Source organism: Hippichthys cyanospilos, chromosome 4 (assembly GCF_059441005.1).
Source record: "Hippichthys cyanospilos isolate Australia breed blue-spotted pipefish chromosome 4, RoL_Hcya_1.0, whole genome shotgun sequence".
In the NCBI taxonomy this organism is placed as follows: domain Eukaryota; kingdom Metazoa; phylum Chordata; class Actinopteri; order Syngnathiformes; family Syngnathidae; genus Hippichthys; species Hippichthys cyanospilos.
The window spans coordinates 17,855,869-17,882,847 of record NC_142372.1 but is presented as its reverse complement, the minus strand read 5'-3'; the positions used below and the strand labels follow the sequence as shown (position 1 = coordinate 17,882,847).

Below are 26,979 nucleotides of genomic sequence, written 5' to 3'. Positions count from 1 at the left end.
GCTTTACACTAACTAGTCATTTACCTACTGATGACACAGCATCAGGAGCAACTGGGGGTTCAGTGTCTTGCTCAAGGACACTTAGACATCGTCTTGATGGTCGGGGGATCATGATTGATTTCATGCATAACGCATTGTATGGTAATTGTGGATCAAGTATAAACGGAATGAGAAAATGTACTGACATTACTTTTTTTTCCCTTTCATTTTTAATAAGAAGATCTTACCTGCACCCTTGGTCCACCTCCTGAGACTCTGGAGATATATCCCATGATGTATTTGGCCGCTACTGTCTTGCCTGCTCCACTCTCACCACTAAAAGGAAAGAAAAAAAAACAAAAAACAAGTATGACAATGTGTTTAACTGACACACTGAACATGATGGAAAGCACTGTTTACACAGTAATCATTTGTGTCTTTAACAGATCTAACTTATTCCTGCCTATTCTCATTGTCACTGTTCTTGCTTTCCCAGTTTCAGATAATTTGCGGTTATGGACATTTAGTTCCTGTTTTATACTGGAGAACATTTCCCTCTTGCACATAATCACAGTCATGTCTTCTCTAGATAGAAATCCAATTGAACAACCTGGGAAGTCATGAAAGTAGTTGTGAAATGTTTGTTCTTTCGAATTGTACCGTATCCGTGAACTAAATGAATAATATGGATGACAGGCTAGTGCATGTAAATCCTGTTGGGACACAATTCCTTCATCTGTATTCCCACACCCTACACTCGACTTTCCCTTCTTGACTTTTGGGTCATACTTATTTGGACGCATGTGGTTTGGCAGTAGTAGGCTGCGGAGTCTTGTTTTTATTTTTTTTTCTACAGCGCCTTAGAGTAGAGTCGCCTTGCTAAATGCTGTGTGAGAAACAGCTGCAGCCTGTTAGCGGTGGCCAGAGGAAGTCATGGGAGCCACTCATCTATTAACCCTCCCCCCAGTCCAGCACCTCCTCAGCTTTGTTGGGACAAATGACATTTGCAAGGACTTATTAACTACAGTTAAACATCGGCTTTTATTCATCAAGATAATATTAGCAGTTTGCTTTGCAATGCAAATGTATGTAATTACGCTATCCTGTATTCAGTAGTTAATAAAATGATAGAATCGAGAAGTAAAAAAAAGTCAGATTTAGACAAAAAACAAACCAAAACAAAAACAGTACGTCAATCAGAAAGACATTCAACATGGAGAACCTTTCGTCCATTATTTGCTGAAAATTAAGTCGCTGTTTTTGTATTTATTAAAATTATTGCTTTTCTACCAGCATTTAACATCTTGGTGCTGAGGAAACATTGAAATGTGTTTTAGACTGTAATAGTAATTTGCTGCCAACTAGTGACATCTTGGTACCAATAAACTAAGCTGAAGCTAGTACCTTCAATGAGACAAAGTGATTAAATTATGTGAATTACACAGAAGCAATAATTTGCCATTAGCTTGTTTCATCTCAGTGTCAAGAAACTATGTAGAAATTAGTCAGAGATTTTTTCAAAATAAAAGTTGCGCTTCGCCAGTATTTTAGAGGCAATGAATTGTGTTAAATTAAGTTAAAGTCTAATTTTGATAAAGAGGTTTATATATATTTATAGACAATTAATGTCCTTCATAGAGGAGGCATCAATCATTTGGAGTTTTTTTTGTTTACAAAATTCCAAATATAGACTAAATTTTCATACTTTAATTGCATGTTTCACCCCTGTGCGTTATTTTATCCTCTCCTCTGATCTTTCCATTAAAGGTATTTCATATCAAAAGGAAAGCATTGAAAGTAGACACCAGGGTGCTGAAATTTCACCCAGATGGTGACAACATGTCAAAGTTCAATGACTACTAAGTTATCACTCTACCAGGAGTGTTCCATCCCTTGGCTAAAATCCCATGAGAATGATGTGGAAGAAAATACCCAAAAATGTATAAAATACTGAACAGGGGTTAAATAATCATGCAGGATTTGGATTTATTGTAGACACATTGAAACATATTGTAGTTATTTGTTAAAACAAGGAAACAGGAATTAAATTATGATTACATAGATTTCCTCATGACATGGTCATCATGTCACCAAACATGTTTCTCTGCAGTAGTATCATTAGCTCACAGATGTCACTAAGTGCACAGTATTACCTCACCAGTATCAAATAGTTGTTCTATGACTGAGGACAAAGAATATACTAGTATTTGGACCTTAAAATGGATATTAAATAACTGCTCAAACAATTTTCCATATGCTAGCTACTAGTCCTGAGCAGACTTTAAATGAGGCTGGTTATGTCTCAATACACTGTGTTGTGAAATGAAAAGCAGAGCACTTCTGGAAATGAGCTAATGGTAAGTTCATTTAAAAAAAGAACTAAAACAATACTGCTTCTGCTCGAGGTTCCTGCAGTTCATGTGCCATGATGATATGAAATCGCAACTTATTTGATGATGACCACATGCACAAATCACATGTGTTGACTTCAAACACAGTAATAAAGTATTTGTACTTCCTCAACCCCTACCAATGCTCATATTGCTCATTTAGCAAGTGAATGGTGAAACTTGGAAACACATGCCAATGCTGACCACATTGCCCGGCCAGCATTTGGCAGTAGGCTTTGTTTGCTTCATCATAACAATACTTTTATGCTTTTGTTTGCTGATTTAGCCCATCACATAATCCATCTCAATGCCTTTATGTGGGGGAAACTCACTGGGCAAACAACAGGCTTAAAGTGCTGAAGCAGGATTCAGTCATCATGAGGTAAGCACTATAGGAACCGTGGCACTCAGTTGACCACACCATAGGATAAAAGGCCCCATCATGACACATCACTCCTCTCAGCACAACTCACTCCAGAAATAACACAATTCTGCAACATCAAGTGACCTACAGCCAAAAAAGACGAGAATCATGCAGGTGCTTTTCCTGTTTCTTTCTTTTTATTTAATCTGGAGAACAGACTGAAGAATAAGCATTATAGCAGGATGCACCCTGACTTCACGCCAAATCATGTCAAATGTATTTGTATAGTGCCAATACACAAGTTATCTCAAGTCACTTTACTTTTCATGAACCAAACTCCACATAAATCAAGGAAAACCAATTGAACAACACATGAGCCAGCACATCAGAACAGAGGCAATTAACAACTGAGGAAAAGGAAACCCACACTCCCTTAGGCTACCATCTGTCTTAGCAGTTTTGATGGCAAGCCAGACTAGAGTAGAGGGACAGAGAGTAAATAAATAGAGAAAACAATAGGAACAACAACTCTATTATCAACAATCGACATAATAAAACATTTAACAAGCGCCATTTAGACAGAAATAGAGATAACCCGTTTCAGACCCAAAAAAAACAAAAAACAAAATCAATGATACATAAATACTTCCTAACAGGGATGGGTGAGTACCAGGAACTAAAGCCATAAATGTCAGACAGATGCCCATTAAAATGCATTTTCTGTGAGGGTAATAGAGTATAGAAATTAGTGGTGCAAAGGATCTTCTTGGACACTGTCTGCAATTGGTCGGTGGAAAGAAAATGTGCACATTCACGTCGAGACTGCATTGCTTTATTTATACCATGTATGTGTGTTTGTTTTTTTTGATTCACGTTCTTTTATTCCAGCTGATTTTTATTACTAACATCTTACAAACAAATTCAGCTAACCAACGGGCGCCCACAACGTAAGTCGTTCGTATGTACTGTAGAGGAGAGTCTGTATTGTACAAGCTAATAGTGCCTCGATTCTACTGCCTACAATATTCAAGAGTTTTATCGTCATATGCATAATAATACTACACAATGAAATTTATATTCTGTTCACCTCCCCGACCAGACTACATTCCACAATCGTGCAAATAATAAAGTAGGCAAAAAAAAACAGTCATAGAGCAATAAGGACAGTAACAATGAAACACTAATAAATGAATAGACCAACATTCTGAGCATATTATGGGGTAGATGGAGTGGAAGAAACTGTATACATACTAGGATGATAGTGCAAAATATGTAGTACAATTTTCCAAATTAACAAACTTACTATCTCATAATATATAATCAAGACCAAATATTTACATTAGAAAATTAACCTACAGGCACAACAAGCAGGAATAAAGAGGATTTGGAATTCAATAATCTTCAGCAAACACTATGTGCTGAAGTGCTTCATATTTGTCTTCTTGCAAATTTGCACCATGTCAAACAAAATAGTGTGCCCGCATCTATAAGTCGGCAACATTAGATTGTAGAAAAAAAAAAAACATCTTGGGAGAATTTTCGGGTTTTGCAATAAAATTACGACAAAGTATTTGTTTGTTTTATTTTATTTTATTTATTTGTATTTATTTGTTTATTTTTTTTAAAAACATCTTCAGTGTTTTGTTTTTTTTCCCTAAAAAGTCTTCACAGTCCCATGATATGAGCAATGATGAAGCCATTATTGAATATTTCAAGTCGGCCCATGTCAAGTTGACAACTCGAATGAAGAATGATATAATGGAGGGAAAAGGCATCTTTTCCCGTCAGCCGCCTCCAGTAATTACGTATGATGTGGAGGAACCTGTTAGGTATGTTCTTCTGCAACCTCTATAATCTAGGATCGTAATCGCTTTCAGATTGCTTTTCTGTGAGAAAGATCAGCTCACATCACATTTTGTGACTTTGTGTTCCATTCTGATCATTCATGAGCATTAGGTGTGAACTGTTCATATCTTCTCGTCATGTGTTTTGGGTATTCTTACCTAATAATGACGCACTGGTTTTCTCGGTCAATCATCATGTTTCTGTACATGTTGTCCGCCAGTGCATAAATATGAGGAGGGTTCTCATACTGGGCCTGATGCAGATAAACAAATCACAAGGACAAAATATTTAAAAAGATTTGCTCAAGCATTGTGTTGACAATACATTTCCAAAAATTGATCGTGCTGTCTTGTCAGCCATGTAAACATTGTTGAGACTGCTACTGTCCAAAAGATAATTTAAAATACATCACTATGGCTTCAGCTTTTTTTTTCTTCAATATAAACAGTCTACACACTTCTGTTCAAAAGCCAATTTTGCCTTAAAAAGGGTTTTTATGCTTTTTACACATTTTCAGTCACACATGACCAAATCAACTGAATTAAAAAATCTATTTAAATGATGAAAAAAAAGTGTGTGATGAAAAAAAGTAAGTTGAGGCTATATATTAACAGTGGCCTAGGGCTACTGGGGACCATGTCAGTTTGCTTGAAGTTCACGGATGCTAGCCTTACAAATGTATTGACTACATACAATGAAGTCAGGTATTATTGCACATTATGTTCCACTGGAACGGTTTGAAAAAGTCGTATCCCAGACAACGTCAAACATTCTGTTAAATTTTATACTACATTAAAACTGTACCAAAAAAAAAAAAAAGACTCAAAATGGCTAACATCCATTAGTCATATAACGGAATCTTATAATACCATAAACATCAAAGCTATTCCTTAACCAGTCTTTGGTGTTTTGCATTTTTTGTTATTACACCGAATTGACTTATCAAATGGAGTTTTGAGATTTATTCAAATGTTAAAGCGGTCGGACGTCTAAATGATGATGGATGACCAGGTTTTTCCAACTTCCTCGAAGTTTGTACTGGCACATAATAGAACAAAAGGATAAGGATTACATACTTTGTTCCCCATCCAGTTGACATTGTATTTACCAATGCCTTTTGCATTTATAACGGCAACTAGTCTATTTATCTGTGCAATATTGAGTATTGTTACTGTGTCCAGGGCTTAAAAGTGTGCAGCTGGCCGAACATACAGTTCTATGATAGTACTGCCAAGCTTTCCCGGTGATCAGGGCCAGTTCCTGACAGGCAACATCTGCACGCGCCAGCTGGAACGTTTGCACTAAATCCAACCCAATTCTTTTCAGCAACTTTGTTCTGTGGACAGTAACATCTTAAAACACAGCGTGTCCTGCAGCGACGCTGCCTGAGCGGATGCTTTCAGGGTCAACTGAACTACTTACAGCGCCTTGATAGATCTCCACTTCTTTTTCCCCAAAATAAGGCATTTGCTTGAAGGGGTTGACAGAGATCAGCACAGGACCAATGTATGTCTGACAAGGGTATTATTAGGGATCATAAAGACAAGTTAGCGAAAGAAAAAGGTCCTCAATGGATACAAAAAGTCTACACACCCCATTCAACTTCGCAGTTGTTGTGACACAAATAGAATGGGGCTAGGAAAAAAACAAAACATTTTGAATCAGATATGTCCTATAATCTGTACAACTCATTAGATAAAAAAATCCTTAATATCCATCATGGTTGCACGAGTGTGCACATGCGCTTACAACAGTATGTGGCTGTGTTCAGTGTAAACCAATCACATTGAAATTTGAAAAAAAAAAAAAGAAGGATCCTGCCATCTTTATTTAGTGGAATAATAGCCACTTTTTTGTTTTTTTTCAAATGTGAAAAATCAACTTGGTATGCTGAAGGTCAACACATGCTAATTAAAAAGGCAAATCTAGAGATATGAATTTAGTTCTATAATTTATACTGTAGGTGTCTTTTTATTTTGAATTAAAAAACTGCGTCTCCTTATGTGTTCAAATTTGCTGTAACCATTTGACGTGCTTAATTTCAAAACACACTAAAGTGCAGAGGGCCACAAACTGTCTGTGGGTCAAAACTTTGCACACCCTTGAATTTGATGTTTAAATGTCGTTTGCAGTAGCAGTTGCTTGTGTAAAACAACAAAAAACAGCCTAATGTCTAAAGAAGAAATTACCTCATCTTCTCCTTATTACCTCATCTTCTCCTTATATCAAGTACTTGGTCTGGCCAATAAATGACTTGAAGCACCATCGTGAAGTTTTCTACCCTGAAACCAAAGCGCTGATGGTGACAAATAAAGCTGCTATTGTGGGTGGCCTACAGTGAGTAAGCAGCAGCGCTGCTGGCAAGAAGGCTACACATTTGCTGCCGTATTGCTGACCATCTTCTAAATCCTGACTAAGAGTTGTCACGCCTAAAGCTGCCAGCATTTAGCAAAGTTCACAACCCCCAAAAACTGCCATAAAAGTGCTTCTTGGAGAACTGAAGTGCTTCATTCTTCATTCATGAGTTGTTCATTCACTAAATTGTGCGTGTACTTGGTATTACAAAAATAAGACAGAGTTGTGCAATGTATGTTGCTTTCACGAATTTAATTCTAACCCAGAGCTGCTCACAAAGCTGAAGACAGTATGTCTATCCATGGTGGCATTAGTTGCTTAGAAATAAAATTTTGCCTCAAGACCAACAAGCTGCAGTCAACCACCAACTTCAGCAACTATTAATTATTGGAAAAAAAAAAGAATGGGAATTGATTTGTAAAGTACAATGAATGATCTCAAATTTGCGATTTGGAATTTGAAATTGTTTTTTTCTCCATTACTCGTAGTTGGGATTGCAGTACAACTATGAAATACAACTGAAAAGATGTGATTCAAAGGCTGAACTCGAAAAGTTTAAAAAAAAAAAAAAAAATTATATTATATATATATATATATATATATATATATATATATATATATATATATATATATATATTTAAAAATGTCTAAATTGAATAGATTATGTATTAAATTTTGTGATGTGTAAATTTGATATAAAGCATATATGACTGTATGTATGAATTATCTGAAATGTGTTTATACAGTATGTTCACTAAAATAATATAGCAATTAAAAAATGGGAGACAGAAGCAGATGGTATCCCAATTTCGAGTTTGAACTGTAACCATGGTTAATTCTAGCTTTCACACCTTGGTATTTAATCTTCATAAACTATGTTATCTATTTATATTGTGCAGTATTTTAAAACACACACAAAAAAATAAGGTCATGCAGTATTTTAAAACACATACAAAAAAATAAGGTCAAACAAATTGTGTTTCTGTTCCTCACAGGGCCTGAGCCCTATCAAGTGTGTATAGTGTTTGTATTACCTGCACCCAATGTGTGCAAGCCATTAGGCAGGAAATCCAAACATAATCACAAAATACAGAGAAATACATGAATCAATTAAGGCTGCACACATGCACATTGGCTTTTCATCACAGTTTGAACCCCCGTGAAATCTTCCTTTCTTGAGCATGTGAGTCAAACATCTGGCAGTTATACCAAGATGACCTGTGCCCCTCTTAATCGCAGCAATGGCGGGTTTCTGAAAACGAGGTTACTCACTACCACCCCGAATGACTATAGGGCTATTCTGGAAAAAGAGGTGAAAGGAAGCTCGCAATTTCTCGCCAAGGTGTGAGGCGCCGTTGTGAGGCAAGGATACAAAGATGTAGTCATCCATGTATCTCTTCTTCAGGTTGTCCACGATGGCATCTTCGTTGATCTTGCTAAGCAGCACCATGTCGTCCACTCCGCTGAGTTTGACATTGTGGCTCTGCCAGTGGTACCCGAACTGACCCCGACCCCCCTAAAACAAAACACATACAAGGGAAAAAAAAATGATGTCAACAGTGTGCATGTGTAAGTAAGGTATGCAAATAAAAATATGTTATGTTATCTTTTCTACAGCATATTTAGTACAAAAGATACATTTGATTGAAAAAATAATAAATGCATTTTTGAAGCACATATGGCGTCACTGCTCCCTCATCTATTAGGTAATCGAACAAAACATACACAGACACACACGCACACACGCAATCACAAAGCTCATATTTAGTGACCGCTGCACTTTGATGACTGTGTTTCCATTTGGATTTGACTTCTACATCTGAACTCTCAGCCCACAGCTCTTGTTTTGCTAAAGCTGTCTGTGAGGTCATCCATCATGCGCTATGAGTCAGTGTTGTGTCACTTCATGTACGGCTACTGTGGTAGGTCACGTTGTGCATTGTGGCTGACGACGACCAATCACTTGGAGAGCATCCACTAGTTAACCTTTCACTTCATCCCGAGAGGAAAGTGGGGAAACATGCTGACTGCTGAGAGGAGTCTACTTCATACAGTCAAAAAGAAGAATAAAAATCTAAACCCAAAATCTCATCAAATCAAAACCAGAGCAGTATTAAACAAATCTTCCTTTATAGGAGACTGTACTGAAATCTCGTGGAAAGTCGTTAACTTGTTATAGAGTTAACTGGTGTGCTTTTAACATATTCCAGGGTGGATTTAGATTTTACAAGAAAGAAAATTAAGCACTTTACACACTGTGTGAAGATGGAAAATGTTCACAGCTTTTGCAGACTAACCCGGGTACTTTTCCTCTCTGGCATAATAACCAATTAACGCCTAATTAATCCTTCAGATCACACCCATTAAAATGTTTTACTGCTTATTGTGGGTGGGGTAAAGGAGAACGCAAACATTTTCCTTTTTATAATAACATGCCAGTGTTACATCAGGAGAAATGGAAACATCTAATTTTGCACACAAATCCTTGCTTACACTGTATGGATTTGAGGTGCCCTTTGAATGTTTGGTTAGTAGTGGGAGGGAACTGTGCTATTTGGGGTTAAGTACAGACTCAAAGGAGTGAAAGTTTCAAATTGTCTGGGGCCTTTAACAAACACCTTCTTTTGTGCTCATGAGGCAACAGCAGAGGTGGGTCGTAATGAACGACATTAACTCTTGATTCATCCGATTATGTATATAAATTATTAAATAAATTTCACTTTTCTGCATAGCACTAATGCAACACACTTGATTATTTTGAAGAAATCCTCCTTTTATGGCAATTTCACTGAGATACAAACCCAATTCCAATTGTGTTAAATATGAATAAAAACTAAATGCAAATTTCCACAGTTAACTTTAAGTAGGTAGTATGTACAGTATATGATTGTATTTCACCTTTGTCACAATGGCGATTCAATTTTTCATGAAATATTTAGTTATTTTTTGGCTATATTTTTAACCCTGAAGACGACTGGCTCCCTTAGATCCTGCTTCTCACTGTGCGGCTGCTGCACATCTTTTATGACATCTCTCCAATGCACCACTGACTGCTGCTGTTTGTATGACATACAGATTGAGCTCATCTCAAATTTGTTAGCTTGATTACCTGTGTAAACAAAAAGTTATTTAAAATAAAGTATTGTGGGATTAAATTACAATGTTTTTTTCATTTTATAGAAAAAAAATAATAGTTTTAAAGTGGCATTGTTGGGCAATTTTTAAAACTGTTCAGACAAAAGAAGTCCTTAAGCAAAGCACTACAGTTAGCCAAAAATCACCAAGAGCACCTCTAACAACCTCTAACCTCTAGACTAACGAGCCAAGTTTTTGACAACCCTCGCAAGGCCACATGTTTTCAACTGTTAATCTGACAAAAATAAATACATGAATAAGAAACTTCAAGCCGTGGACATTATCTCACACTTTTACTGTTCACCGGTACCGGTCACAATAACCCTAATCCTAACCCTAACCCTAAAGCAATAGGGCATTTGATCGGTTCTCTTCTGACTGAGTCATGTGTGTTCCATTTTCTGAGGGGTTGTAACTTCTTAATACTTGTGTATGATTCCTTCTCCTGATTGGATTACGTCTTTTTTTTCCCCTTTTGTTTTTTATTCATGAATTGTGATTGGGACTTGATGTAGTTGTTTCATTGAATGACTTTTTTTCAGTTTATTTTTCTGAAAAAGATTTTTCACAAAATAAAAACCAAAGAAAGCTTTAATTAGCAAAATTAACATTTTTTTTAAAATTAAAAATATGACACAAAAGTACACTACTTTACGTCCCAGACACATAATTTTAGACAGAACAAAACTTGACGTTTTACGAACATTTTTTACAACTTTGTCCGCCATGTTTGTTTTGATCTCACGGAAACAATAAAGTTAATTGAGAAAAAAAGAACACCGTTTTTTTTCGACTAATGCAGCTCACCCCATGAGCTTCATGGCGTAAGCTAATAATAATCAATAATAATCAATAACTAGATAACTAGATCGTTGTCACGGCCATGCTTCCGGGAGTAACTTCAAAGTAAAATCATCCATTTTCTGACTTCCTTTACAAACAGCTGTGTCGCCAGAAACAATTCACTGGGGTACATGCTTCTCTTTAAAAAAATCACCAATAAAAACAAATTCACTTCAGAGCGCCTATATCCCATACTTCTTTGTATAGTAATTCATTGCTACTGTATTCAGTCAATGTAAAAAATGTGCACATGGCTAATTAATATAATAAACTATTCAGGTAGCTTCAGTGGAGGGGGGGGATCACAAGAAGTTGGTGCGTTTATTTTTTTTATGACAAAGTGTATCTCCAACATGTATATCAGAAAGTTATTCGCAAGGAATGAGGGGGATAAATGAAGTCTTAACTAGCTAGGCAACATAAGTCTGTCTTAAGTTCATACTAAATTAGCTGAGGTTATTCCTTGTGTCAAGACAACCATATCCATTTGCTGTATGAACTGTCGGGGGAATTCGCATTACTATAGTTATTCATTGCTACTGTACTAACTCCACATAAACAATGCACACATGGCTAAATAATACTGGGTTTTTTCATCTGTAGCTGCATGAAAAATAATGCAGCTTTAGGTCTGCTGGCTCTGCGTGAATGAGAATTTTGAGAACGTAGCATTGAGCTTGTGTTAGTTGATGGATATAGCAACTGAATCAAGGGTATCAAACATATGGCCCGCGTCACAAGCCGCAAATGGGTTTAAACCGGCTCATGAGATAATTTTGTGAGGTACAAAATTGAGCAGATTTTTTTCATAAATGAAAAACTTGAAATATTTTATGATTAAAAGTAATGTTAATGTTTAATGACTAATACTGATGCAGTACTAGCTTTATTTGGACAGTATTAAAAATAAATAAATAAATTTGAAGTTTTTGTTTTCAAGTTATATAAATGTATACCATGATTTTGTTGGTCCAACCTACTTGGGAATAGATTTTCCTTCATGCGGCCCGCAAGCTTAAACAAGTTTGACACTACTGATCTGGATGGTACAGTGGTTGTCAAAAGGGCTACATTCAGGTTGAAAAACATTTTTCCTTATCATCAAGTTGTGGGACTTATAATGTAAATAACTGTATATTTACTTTGACATTTGTTATTATCTCTTGTTGGTTTTTGCTCATGTCTTGTAAATGCAGTTTGAACCTTTGACTTAATTTGTCCTTTTTATTGCACGATTTTTGGGACTCCAAACATTTCTGTCGGGACCCATAGTTTTTCCAGTGTTGCGAGTCCCGGAGACCGAACAGTTGTCAGAGGTAAAATGAGTGCTGCATGTTTTCAAAACCACAGACAAAACCAAGATCCTCGAATGCCAAATGTAACTAATTGACAACAGAGAGTGTGTGGGAAATCCATCCAGTAGGGGAAAAAAAATAAATAAATATAAAGTGTCCCGCAATTAACCTGTCTTGCATGAAAAAGTGCAGATTCATGATGAGGGAATTAATAAGTTGTGCACGTAGGAGGTGCATGTCAAATGTTGGGAGAATAACTTCATGTGTTTTGACTTGGCCTGGTTTAATGAAGCAAGTCGACTGAAAAAGTGATTCTTACATCAACAGTCACAGCCAGGGAGGAGCTGGCAAAGGAAACTGGGTGGCGCACACACACACACACACACACACACACACACACACACACATGCACAAAGATGCCTGGGAGGTGCCATAATTGACCACACACTGAGCGGTGTAGAGGTCATAGCGCCCAAGTGTGATAGTGGTTGAGAGGGACACCACTTTCCAACTAACTTCTCAAAGTTGTTTTATGTTTATGCTTCTCCACCATGGAATTTAAACTTCCAAGTGTTTCACAGCTTGTATTTGTTTATTAATAAATCTAGCAAAATAGTGTTTCCCAAGCTAAACCCAAACTAAAGGTCACAAACGTTTCCCATCAAAGAGACCGCATTCCAGCATCCGTCCTGATCCATAAGTCCAAGCTTCTCCTGCCATGCAAATACCATCACCTTATATGGAGAGCCCTGAGCAGAAGCTGGCTCAGCAAACAGGAAATGGCTGGCTTTGATTCAGTATCATAAGCGGCACTTTTCCCCTCATTTCTTCCTTCTGTGCTTTTCCACCAAAGAAGCTGACACAAAGTCCGACACAAAGTCCAGACATGTTAGCAGGGTGAGCATGAGAAAAACAGCCCACCCACCTAAAATTAGAAACAAGTGAAGCCGCTAATTACTTTGTTGTGGCAATTGAAAACAACAGAATCTATGAGGAAGCACGTTACAAGATTGTAATTGTGTCCACCATGCAATGACAAAAAAATCCCTGTCATGTGACCTCAATGGGAAGATGAAGCGTATGAAGAAAAATGTCGTAACAAACAGATATGAATTAATGAGGAATAATTTCCAATTGAATTACGCACTTCAAGATTCATTTCTCCTAATGTTGACCCAAAATTCCTAATATGAAAAGACCCACTGATGATCCCAAAATGTGGAAGTTCCACTTATACTAACAGTAAAATCAAGAATTCTAATGATTATCTAATTTTCCACTAAAAAGTGATTTTGTATTGTTATGACTTAAGTGTTTATGGCTTTGAGTGTTGGTGACTAAGGCAAAACAGCGACTTCTAACTAGCTAAACAGGCGGTTTAATGTTTCTTTGATGAAGCCGTTGAAATTCTGTCAAGCATTGATGATCTTGCCATTTTGTGGACTTTTACACATTTACAAACATCTTTAGGAGGGCTTCAGTTACATATGGCAGTGCTGGGCTACCAGCAAACAGTGGAGATTCACTGTACATTACAAGACAACAGGTAGTCTAGGAAGTTAGTATTGCATTCACGACAATTTGGGACGCAGAAGGCATATCGAGATTTCATCCACATTTCAAGATTATATACTTGCCATTCCTGAGCATTGACTATCAGGCCATTGACGATAGAGCTAAGGATTAAGACTCCAAAATCAACATATGTCAACACATGTCATAAATTACAGCACTTTTGTCACTTTATCGTAAAACAATTAGCCCCCCCCCCAAAAAAAAATTATATATATATATATATATATATATATATATATATATATATATATATATATATATATATATATATATATATACATAATAGCAGTTTTGAATTTAGAAGTTAAGCAACATATTTTAGAAAAAAAGAAAAAAAAGAAATACATGATTTAGTGAATATGACTTTAGTGGTTTTCTTGTGTCTCGACCCCAATTTTAGCAGCTTGGTTTTAATTTGAATTACGTCTGCAAATCAACAAATAGAGATGTCAACTTTGGTCATAATTATCTAGCAAGCCATCATAGGAAATATGTTGGAGAAAACAACATCACTGTCGAGTGTGGCAGAAGGCAGAGACTGTTGTAATTTTTTTTTCTTTGCGCCAAATATCGTGCCAAACTTATCAATGGCCAAATAAGTTCAGATACATATAAGCAATGAACAAAATCATCATGCCCCAATCAAGAAATGTAATACTGTACTTTGTTACTGGCCAAAAGGCAACTTAATCCATATCTGTGGTCATGACAGACTATTTCTTCAATTCCAACTGTTGATTCCAAGACCGCTCTGATTTAGGTTAAGCGGAAGAGAATTAGTAATAAATGAACAACAGTACTGCAAATCTTCTATGAACTCTATCCACCAAATTGGGATAATCAGAAGAAAGAAAAATCACGTACGTGCACATGCGTTCATGGAACTTCCTTAAATCAAAATTACACGAAATGAAAAACATGAAGTTTACTGTCAATCAAAACAAAGTCAAATACGCCTTGTGTATTTAAAAATAAAATAAAAAAAACAACCCACCTCTAAACTTGTCTTAGCCTTTCTGTTTGCTATCTTACTTCAGAAAGCTAAACCCCCTTAAAATTGTGGTTTTATAGCCCTTTCAGCGATGCACTGATGACAAATGGTGCCACCACAGGAGTGGCCAAGTCCGGTCCACAAGAGGCTGAATCCAGTCTGTTTTCAATGTTTCTCTTCAAACAACACATCTGATTCTATTGATTATCTCATCAGCATGCTTCACAGAATCCTGATGACGACGACCCTGGTCATTTGAATCAGGTGCGTTGAGTGAAAGTTTGAAAGGAAACATTGAAAACAAACTGGATTGTGGCTGAGGACCAGACTTGGTCACCCCTGATCTAAGAGCACCCTGGCATATTCCTAATCATCTCTGAAGAACATCTAGTATTAGTTTTGTACTGATGAGGTGAGAGGAGTTGAGATATGAACAGCATGGCCATCTATCTGTCTTCTGTTTTGCCCAAATGGCCAAAAAGGGCACTTTTCGGAAAGAACAGCACAATGGTCATTTGATATCAAAGCAGTGTGGCAACATAGGCCTTTTTTTTTTTTTTTTTTTTTTAAAGTCTGTTTAATTATGTTGTTAATTTTTTGGGGGAGGGGGGGTGAAGCAGATTAATGGCATTTATATTCATTTACTGTAAATGGGAACAGATGTACAGTAAAGGCACAGCCCTACACAGTGCATAACAGTAGATGCATGTTGTTATACAATGTGGATGCAAATGTAGATAAAAAAGTAGTCTTGAAAGTAGTCTTGAAAGTGCACCTAATGTCTTTTTCCGTGTGCACTTTGACAAAATGCCAAAGATCTCAACTTTACACAAGATATCAACTTCACAAAAGCGTAGACACGAGTAAAGTGTTACTTTTTCTGGATGGTGGTAACATGAGCACTGACTAATTGTGAAGTCACATAATGCAGTTCCTACAGGCAAGGGTGTGTGTTCATAGTGCACTGTCCCGCCAAAGAAAAGATCTCCAACACATCATGGACTAAAATTACACATCGTTTCAGTTCGGTTCAGCCAGTGTTTATCCTCAGGGCTTATTTGAAACATCTCTGACAGAATCAGTCTTTTTAAAAATCACAAAATATATGGTCTCTGAGATGATTGTGGTTGAGGGTGGAACTCTTGTGGAAATCAAAGACAGGAACATGTTACACCATAATGTAGTAGAGTATATTCATTATAGAGCAGCCTCAGCAGTGGCTGAATATAAACAATACATTCTCTGTGTGTCACAAGAACTTCCCACTCAAGTTTCAATCTTGATCTTGAGATCGTTTTTCCAGAACATATGTGCAAAAAAAAAAAAAAACACCCAAAACATTAAGTACTCATTTTTACAACTTGACTGTCCAGATATGCTTGCAGTGCCTTTTGAACTATATGTTTACTTTTTTTTTTTTTTTTTTTTTTACCAAATCACTCAGACATCTACCAAGGCCGAACAATCCTGAGTACGCTCATGACTGGAGGGGGAAAAGCCCCCCCCACAACATTCCACTCCAGTCCTGCAGGTCGTGTTAGTTGTAATGGAGGCCATCATCTCTCCTTAGATGTAATAATAATCATTGTTTTTCTCAGATGATAAAGAATACTGTAGATTTACCGATGAATACTGTTTTGTGCTCTTATATGTGATGTTGTTGCCAGTGTTCAAATATAAGTTATTCTAACTGTTTGTGTGCTCTTTCATGTGTTGGATCATAATTATTGCAACATCAATTCTAGTTTGTTAGTCTGTCTGTGGTGTTTTGGCATTGTTAGCATTAAACTAGCAGACTTTCACGAGACAAGGCAAGTGGACTGATTCAGTGCTCGGGTGGGACGAGATCTCGAATGACAAGCTCTCATGAGAGTCGGACGCCACAAGGTTTCTCATCAGCGCACAGCACAAGATCTATTTTCTTTTGATTGTTGTTTTTGACATGGAGTACACAGGAGGATGTGCGCTTGTTTGTTAATGCTCTCCATGACAGTAAAATGCTAGAAAACGTGATGAGAACTTCATAATAAACCTTAACAAACCAAATAATATAACAACATGTATGACCTTGGTATGTTTGTATTTTTAAGTTATTCCCAGAAGCATTTTGCGGCAATGACTAACTTGACTCAGACTGTTGCTATGGGAGTCGCGAGTCAACACAAAGTTGTTCTGAAATCTGATTCGATCGCTAATTCAGTGTGCTAAAAAAATTGATTCAATTAAGCTGACGATGCATTGTGCGGTGCCTATTTTCAGCATTGAGGGCAGCATTTTTCTTTTTTCTTTTTTTTTTTTCCAAATGCCAAAATCCTCAATAGCTGCGGCTCTACAGGAGAAATAAAGGGATGCTCTGATTTGGGGATGCTCAGTTTTAAATTATCGGCGACGCAAAAGATGATGAAATAATTGCAGTTAAGACTAAGACCGTTTTTCTCCTTTTATGTTTAAATTTGAGTGTTAGATTTAAAAATTCATATTAGGTATTAAATTATATTACAAATTTTGCAAAAAAAAATTCTCACTCATGGATGCAAACTTGCAAGATCTCGTCTTGTTGTTTTGCGTTTCGACCTATCCCTATTCAATAACCAACATGTTTTTTGTATGTTTAACTTTAAAGGGCCTATATTATTATATTTTAAACTTTCGAAAGTGAAAAATAAGCCTATAAATTACATTTGGCACATTGGTGATGTATTTTTTTTTTAATTAAATATGACTTGTATGATCCCAATATTACTAACCAGGAACTGAAACATCTTTTGTGTACTAAAGGTGGACCTCTAACCATGTGGCCGCCTTGCCCCCTTCATGACATACAGTAGTTCAATCCCGGCTGACCACGAAACATCCATTATCTTGACTGCTTATCCTCACAATGGTCGCAGAGCACTAGAGACTACCCCAGTGGGCCCAAAACATGCCTTTTACTGACATTAAAATGCAAAACGGTGTCAAGAGGTCGCACTCACTTAGAGCCATTCCTTCTGTTAAATCGGTCCTGTGAGAAACCAGTATTCATAACAATAGTTCAGCCCGTGGGTGAATTTACTACTGATGTTGATTGTCTGGCTGTGTGGTCCCAAAGACACATTTTTGTCACTTTGGCAAAACTGTGTCTTTTCTACAGTAAAATGTTGTGAGTAATAAATGAAACGTTGCAGTTTACTTGGCCGACTCGGTGCAAAATCTCTCCTCAAGTGCAGAACAGAAATGAATCTAAAGGACATGAAAGACACAGCGTGTATTCACTTTTGCACAGGTGGTACGAGGGATCAACTATTGTCATCAGGTCTCTTGCAAATCATGTTTATCTGCTTGGCCAGTGATGATAGTGCTGAATAAGCAAGAAAGGTTAGAAATGCCTCAATGAAGGAAAATAACACTTTGGGAGTGTTTTAGGTGAGAAATCAACGATGGAACATGATTAAAATCTCCGAAATGTTGCACTGCCATGATACGGCCACTTTAATATGAACTTCAACTGGGAGCGGCATAAACATCTTACATCTTTATAAAATAATAGCTCATTATCTCAAAAACAGTTTTGTTGTTTGTTTTTACTCTCACTGCTACCATGTAGGATTTGCATCCCAAATGTTTCCTGGCAACAAGACAAAATATAATAAAAGAAAAATCAGCTGAGAGAGCTAATATGAATAATTCCGAAATAGTCACACGTCGCCATAAAATTGTCGAGTTGACCTCCACATACTCGCAGTTCGACAGACGTGGCTTCACATAAAAACAGATTTTATGGTATGTTTGGAGGTGTGTCTCCTACTCACCATTTATTGTGGAAAACACATATTGAATCTATATCTGTGGTTTTGAATACATTTTGTAGTTTGAAATGCATTCCAATGGGTGTCCATTATTTGCTCATTTTTTATATTTGCAGGCTAAGCCCAGTCCCTATTCAAATAAATAGTGGCACTCCACTATACATTTACCCAGATTTGAAAGGACATTGCATGTTTATTAGCTAATCTCTATGGTTTGGTGGAAATAGGCTAAGTACTGTATTAGATAACATACGCGCATAATGGTGGTTCATTTTTAGTGAGCAGGATATCACAGAGCTGTTCCAATACAGTTAATGCTCTTTTCTGTCTTAAGTCTTAACTAAAACCACACCTCTCATGAAAAAGACTGAAACAATGACATTTTTGTTTCCAAACATAGTATCACTCATGACACTGTGTGGTACACGTACTGTACATAACGAATGGCACTTCAAAGAGGTGACAGAATACTTTTTAGTTCAATTGGTGCCTGACAAAAAGGACCTAAAAAACACATATTGGAATTCTCAAACGAAACATACCATACATTTATATTGATTTATATCATACCTCCACCCACCATATTCCCAATTATTCCTTATGTGCATGATTGCACATAATGCATTCCATGCATTGATCATCCCTTCCCAACATACTCCATGGCCATATGCATCTAATTTTTATATTATCCTCTGAAGTGGTTTATGTTTTGGGCATTACTTTATGTATCACCTTTAATGTGAACAAACAAAAACACTTCCTGTTTAAGTGTCTGTAATACGTGTACTATACAAACAATGTATTGGGGCTTGCAGCTTGGCGGACGAGTGGGTAGCACATCCGCTTCGCAGTTAAGGGACCCGAGTTCAATTTCAGCTGGTTCAGGCCTTCCTGTGAGGAGTTTGCATGTTTTACCCAAGTCCACGTGGGTTCCCTCCGGGCACTCCGGCTTCCTCCCACTCTCCAAAGATATACATGGCAGGTGTATTTGCCGTTCAAAACTGTCCTTGGGTGTGATTGGGTGCGTGAATAGTTGTTCATTTCTGTGTGCCCCTCAATTGGCTCGCAACCAGTTCAGGGTGTCCCCCACCTACTGTCCAAAGTCAGCTGAGATAGGCACCAGCAAGCCTGCAACCCTAGTGAGGATAAGCGGCTATAGAAAATGAATGGATGGATGGGTGGGTGTTGGGGTTTTAAACAATGTCTTTTACTGAAACAGATTCCAACTGATGACTGGCTAAAATCAGGAAGAGTCATGCGATCAAGAAATATTTTTTTTAAATACAAAATCATGATTAGTTGAAAGACATTTACAAGGTACTGTATTCCCTTGTACAGTACAAGGGGATACATTGGCAACTTAAATAGAAGCTCTTAATGCAACAAGGGCATGATGCGGCATCCTAAAAGGAGTGACTAATGCCACGAACAATGTTCCAGGGGAACAAAGGACCTGACAAGCCCGAAAATACTTTGACTCTGTTATTTTTTCCTCTTGCACTGTCTACATTTATCTGAGTTAATCTCCACATATTCCAACGGTGAGGTACACTAATTCCATCCATCCATCCACCCACCCATCCATCCATCCATCCATCCATCCATCCATCCCTCCCTTTTCTAGAGCCTCTTATCCTCACTAGGGTCACAGGATTGCTGGTACTTATCCCAGCTGTCTACGGGCAGTAGGCAAGGGACATCTTGAACCGGTTTCAAGCCAATCACAGGGCACAGAGGAACGAACAACCATTTACGCGCCAAATCACACCTAAGGAAAATTTAGAGCGCCTATACACGTGCCATGCATGTCTTTGTGGAGTGTGGGAGGAGGCCAGAGTGCCCAGAGAGAACCCACACAGACTCAGGGACAACATGAAAACCCCACACAGGAAGACCGGGGCGAGGTAAATTCGAACTCGGACTCTGAACTGTGAGGCGAACGTGCTAATTACTTTCCACCAAGCCGGCCATTACAAATGAATAATTTGAACACAAAAAAATACGTATAGAAGCTAAAAATACGTATGGAAGCTAAAACATGACCTTATGTGCTACCTTGAATAATTGCAATTACATTTAGTTCTCAATAGGGCAGCTCAAACTACAACTATTCTGTCCACGCCAGAATCTGATATGAACCTCAAAAGGGAGATAACAGCAATTCATTAGACTGAAGATACATTCTAGTATTGGTATTAAGACAGAAATGCTTCCTTTGGCAAACTCTTGAGTAAAAAGAGCTGACAATTAAATCTGACAATTGGAGCACAAACCTTCACCATGTTGACAGTCCACAAAGGTAATGAGGGATTGTAATGCAAATAAGCACCAGACTCCTGACTTCTCTCAGTGTTTGGCGGCTCTTAGCTTGCTGTCGTTGTAGCGGCATGATCAATTGAAAGGTCTGGGCTGAAACGCAACAGCAACATTGAACCTTAACAGTGACAGTCTAATAATATTATTGTTGTATCAGATCACAGCCAAGTAAAAGGCTTCAGGCTTCAAGTTGGAAAGCTATTAACTGATGAGCTACTGGGCTGAATGTGGTCATGCTTTTTCACATGTGATGTTGATATTCAGTAGCGTAATGCAGATGCCAAGCAAAATTCTCATATCATACTGCGTACAGGAGAAGTGACATACTGTATGTGCATACAATATGTTCCACATGCTTAATGGAAAGGATGTAAAAATTACATCAATGTTGATGTCCTTTTCAGTAGACAGTAAGTGACAAAAATGGCCGAGCCCTGAGAGGGATAAAAACAGGTGGATTTTGCTGCATATCATATTCTTCAAACATAATATTAATCAGAATGCTTTGTTTGGACTAAGGGAGCTGTATAGAACATATTACAGGTATTGTAAATACATTTCTGGGTTGGCCTTCCCTTTAATGTTCTTTTTTTCTCCAATCCAACCAAAAATGCTTTGCACTGGTTAGGTGGTACATTGCTGAAAAAAAATGTCACAGGGGGTATTATCATTTAAAATAGGTTGAGAACTACTGCTCTAAAGTAGTGTTTACTTGGGGATCATTAATATGACCTTCATGAATCCCGGTCAGGTGGAGCAAACCTGCTTTGCTTCTGAAATATTTTTAGTACCACTTTATGAGATTTTTATTTGTTTGTGTCTTTGCAGTTTCATATCTTGAAAATCTTTACATAGACCTATGTATTAAGAGTAGTATTAAAAGATGCCGTACTTGTCAACCACACATCCTTCTAGCCTGGACATAACTGGCCTTGAATTCTTGAGAAGACAGATGGCACAAAAGCAATATACAGTCTTTGAGTGACAAAGTACTTCACAATCCTGATTAAAACATAAGCCACACTGATAAAACAACGAACAACTGATATGGCCATAAAACATTACTGCTGTGAAATAATTGTCCAGCCTGAAGGAAGTCCATAGTGACAACACTGTGAGGTCATAAGCATTATTAGGTCATGTTTATAAGTTTCCTTATTAGTCACTAACAAATACAGCAAATGACTTTACAATTCAAGGACTCGCATTACTTAAAGGTCTGGCTGCCAGTCAGTCGGAAAACAAGGCCAAGGCCTAAATACAGAGGCGCACGACCACAGAGATAGTGCACACACTGCTTTGGGGACACAGGGAACATTGCATATACAACAGGCAGAGAAAAGTGCAAGGTACTTCTCATCAGACCACTTCCACAGTCGAGAGTTACGTCAGAGCTAGAATACTATATGCCTGACGTCATCATTAGGAGGGTCGGACTTACTGTTGAGCAAACACAGCAATTGCCTGAGGCCCCGAGATTTCCAGGGGCAACAAAGTGTTTCATAAAAACTGATTCATAAAGTGACCTTTGATTTAAAGCAAATATTGATTTATTCTTAATTTCAGTGCTGTTGAAGTACATTTTAGTCAATCTTTTAGTTTTTTAGTTTTCATAAATAAACTAAAAGCAGACAATATACTGTGCATGCAAACTACAGTCGACAAGGTATGGTCTCATGAATGTCTCTTTACAAAAGCATCTTAGGAACTTGCAAGCATATGAACTTGTCACTTTACAAAAACATCTTAGGAACTTGCAAGTGTAGCAAGATAAAACTGGTTTCACTTGAAAAGTGGAATTTTCACATATTCTTTTTCAGGCCATGGTTACATCACAATCAATGCTTATTACGATTGGTGAAAATGTATTATAACAATTTCTTAGACCGTTGTGTCAATTTTTGCTTCAAATCTTTCATTAATTATGAGTTGGATTTTTATATCTTCATTACTTGAGATGAGGTGAGGCAAAGGGACATGCTTCCTGCATGAACTTGTGGATACATTTAGCTAATGTTAGTATTTAATGGATGCATATAGAATTTTACTAGCTTGTTTAAATTGTACTGTTAAACAGATTGACGTTATGAAGGGTTTTAAAACCAATTGATATTTTAATAAAAGTGTAGATGTTATCATCTAAGCCCCACATCTAAGTGCATATATAGATAAAAGAGTGAACGTTAAAAGGGAATACATCTAACACGCACAAGTTGAAAATTACAAAACATACCATAAAATAGTTATTATATATATATATATATATATATATATATATATATATATATATATATATATATATATATATATATATATATATATATATATATATATATATAAACTATCCACTGTTTGAGCCTCCATTGATGAAAGACAAAAATGCTGGTCATAGAGTCACTGATAACATGAAAGGTTTGATCAAAAGGGTAGTTGCCCCATTATGAAAGGGCCGACAGCAAGGCAGACATCAAGCCAGACACACTGCAAATTGTTCACTACGATGATGAAAATGTTATATGTAATAATGAAAATGACAAAATTAGTCAAGTAATTTGTGGACAATAGAACCACACAAAATCAGATTTGGTATCATATCAGAAACTACAAATACACATTTAGCAAAGCAGATTGCGGTACACATAAATGCCAAGATCATGTATAGCCAATGAGAACAAGCGGATAAAATGAAGGAAGCACATTTTTGAAAAGACAAATTCATCCTACTATGTGTAGATGCTGCCCCTGAAGATTAACAGTTTCATTAATCTGCTACAGTTTAATGATAACTTTGTAATTCTGACAAAGACATGTAATGCACTTTGTAGTCATATCAACCATTAAAATGTTATAATTGAAATGGACTTGATTGTATAGCACTGTGATTGCTGGATAGGCACCAGTAAGCCAGCGAACCTAGTGAAGATAAACTATAGGCTATAAGGCTATAGATTATGGCTGGATGATCGTACAACTCAGATTGCTTCACACGCTGGACTTGACGTCAACAAAACTCTGCAGCCATCAAAAGCCACAGACAGCAGTGCAGCAAAATGAGGGGGTGTTGAACAGCTCAAGAGTGTGTTGAACCACAGCAACAACAAGCCTAACGAGTTCTCCAGGTGAATGGGTGTCCATCCTGTTTTGAGAGCAAGGGAGCTGGAATTCCAAAGCAAATCTCGACAGCAGCGTCGGGTCAGAGAAGCGCCAGCTTTGAAAACCGACGGAGTAAGTGGGGGCTTGGTCTGGGAGAAAGAGAAGCTAATGCAAACCATCTGCTGTCATACCGACGTGCTATCCAGCATCTGGCAGAGAAGGAACTACCGAGTGATGCTATTCACTCAGAATGGCAGTCTAAATATTTACTACCCATTTTAATCACATGGCACAGTTGCTTGGGCCTAAAAGATCGTCTAGATATGAATAAGCATAAAACGGTTTCCCATGAGTTTGATCCAATTCAGTTTGTTTGCCCTGCTCTGAATAAACATTGCTTTTGGATTGTGTCAGCAAGCTCACTAAGACAACTCAATTAATTGGCTCTGTGGGTTAAATATGTGGAACAACGTTGTTCTTCCGGTTTTACAGATCACCCAGATTCTGGGCTAATTATATGAACATTTTTAGTCCTTGACTGAAAGCATCAAAAATTGCACATGAAAAACCCTTAAACCCTTGTGCAGTATTTTGACCGTTTTGGGTTCATTCTCTTCCACACAATTTTCATAGTACGGAACTGTATTTTAGGCACAATCCTAGTACTGTGATAACTAAGTAGTTGTGTCATGTTGAAATTTGAGATGTCGCCATCTGGGAGTTGAAATTTCAACTCCCAATGTCATCTTTCAATGTGATGCCTTTGATGTGAAATGCCATTGGTGTGAAATGAAACGTCTTTGATGTAAGGATCAAAGAATTGGACAATACTGCACAAGGGTTAGGTGTGCTTCCAAGAAAAAGAGGATATCTTATTCATGGATAGGGCAAGCAAGTAAAATTATCGTTGTGGAGGAGGCATTTTGTTCACCTTCATTGAAGAATAATCAACAAAAACAAGTGAACATCAGGTCACCAAATTTTGCTATTCAACCTGATGGTGGGGAATTTTTGCTAAAACTACTAGCTGAGTAGGCCACATGACCTCTAGGTGTGTCTGTTGCAGGGATGCCATTCAGTAACTAGGAAAAACCTGTCTCCATGCAATGAAGAGCCACAACCACACACGCACCCGCGCGCGCACACACACACACATGCTACTTGATTGTTGTTGCATGAATAACCGGTTTGTGACAAGGATGTATCTTCGCTTTTATGTGCCAAACTAAATTAAACTCAATGGCGTCAACATTCTCAGCAACTTTGCAACTTTTTAGATAGAGCTACAGCAAAAAAACAAAATCCCCAAACTGCGCAATAAAAATATAGAAAAAACACACAAGTTCAGTTTTTAAATTCAACAGTATGTTTAGCACTGGGTGTAACTGCAACTCCATTCTAAGGGGTGTTTCTATACTATTGCTTTATTTAGCTTCATCAAGAGGACAAATATGATACACATAAACAAACCAGGAAAACTGAGCCTTAACTCCAAAACAAAAAACAGGTGTACCTGATAAGGTGCCGGGTGAATGTAGGTGACTGCGCACTAAAAGTCAGTCAAACATTCTAGTTCACCACCATCATTAAGTATACTGGTAAGTAAACGTTCCACAATAAATTAATAGAAAGTTAACTTCGTGTTTGGACATTTGGAAAAAAATTCAACAGCCAGTTCTATTAAAAAAAAAAAATCGTTAATCTTGACTCACCATCTTCAAAGCAACGGTGTACGGCTTCGCAGGCGGTCCAATGCTGAAATATGTCTAAAAAGAGTCAACTTTGAAGCTTGCGGGACCAAGATCCAAATAAGACAGGAGATATTTCCGATAGTGTCCGACACACGTGGAGGCGGCCACTTCAGCGTTGTCCTCTGTCCATCGTGAACGACGACGTCTTCTAAGTCCTATGACAGCAGTAGACTGACTTGTTGAAATTTGGTTCAGCGGAGAACTGCCCCCAAAAGTGGAGATCTGAAACACAAACACAGGAAACCGTGCCGTGACGGTCCAATCAAATGGTGGCAAACTGGGATAATCGTTAAATATTCATGAGGTAACAAGGCGCATGCGCTACTTCAAGGCAATATAATTTAATGTACGTTATAGACTCTTTAAGACAATTCTCACTTTTCTAGTTACACGCATTCGCTCTCGAATTCCTTATGTTTAAAAAAAAAAAAAAAAATATATATATATATATATATATATATATATATATATATATATATATATATATATATATATATATATATATATATATATATATATATATATATATATATATATATATATATATATAGAGAGAGAGAGAGAGAGAGAGAGAGAGAGAGAGAGAGATTTTTTTCACCTTCTTAGTAAAGAAAATATTAGTGGGAAGCTGTAATATTTGTTAATATTGTATCACAATATCAATACATGAGGGTGTTTTTTGTGGCAAACATTGGGCCCGTTAGACTTAATAGATGTATTTTATCGCCATCTAGCGGGTTTCTATCACAAACCAATACGAAAACGTTTTTAAACTTACAGTGTGAAGAACATTAGAGATTAAATGAACACTTTCATATTTTTAAAGTGCTGAAATGTTTTTCTTTCTCTGTCTCTTCTTTCTGTTTGATTGTCTAATAAGTAGAGTAGAGCACGTTAGACGAATGTTTTATCGCCACCTAGCGGGTTTCTATTGCAAAATTATATCGTACTTATACGAACATGTTTTCAAATGTAAACTACGAATATTTTGCATGAAACAACAAACGCATATTGTTTTCTATACCACTATTATTCTGCTATAACGTTTTTAATTCGCCATGTTTTCATTTGATTCTATGGTCAATTAAGTGTTTTTTGCTAATGCGCCGGTTAAATATATGAGAGTGTAGTTCAGAGTGAATCTTATGGACTAAATAAGTAAGTTACGACGACAACACTTAGTATACACAAAATCAAATTTCCTTAACTGTACGTCATAAAAAGACATCGAAGCCGATGACGATGAGATTCACGTAAAC

The 26,979-nt window shown here is 37.2% G+C and overlaps 1 protein-coding gene across 4 annotated transcripts in view; it reads right to left on the bottom strand.

Moving 5' to 3' along the window:
• Positions 1 to 25,907, bottom strand: part of myo1ea (myosin IEa) — a 53,298-nt gene extending 27,391 nt beyond the window's left edge. For all 4 annotated transcript variants that reach the window (XM_088413233.1, XM_088413234.1, XM_088413235.1 and 1 more), the window contains exons 1-5: positions 25,682 to 25,907; positions 8,306 to 8,449; positions 6,001 to 6,090; positions 4,737 to 4,831; positions 228 to 315 (exon numbers count right to left, since the gene is read on the bottom strand). In XM_088413233.1, coding sequence (XP_088269359.1) covers positions 228 to 315; positions 4,737 to 4,831; positions 6,001 to 6,090; positions 8,306 to 8,449; positions 25,682 to 25,684 — 420 coding nt within the window. In that variant the 5' untranslated portion in view covers positions 25,685 to 25,907. The remainder of the gene's footprint in view (positions 1 to 227; positions 316 to 4,736; positions 4,832 to 6,000; positions 6,091 to 8,305; positions 8,450 to 25,681) is intronic.
• Positions 25,908 to 26,979: the final 1,072 nt, after the last annotated feature.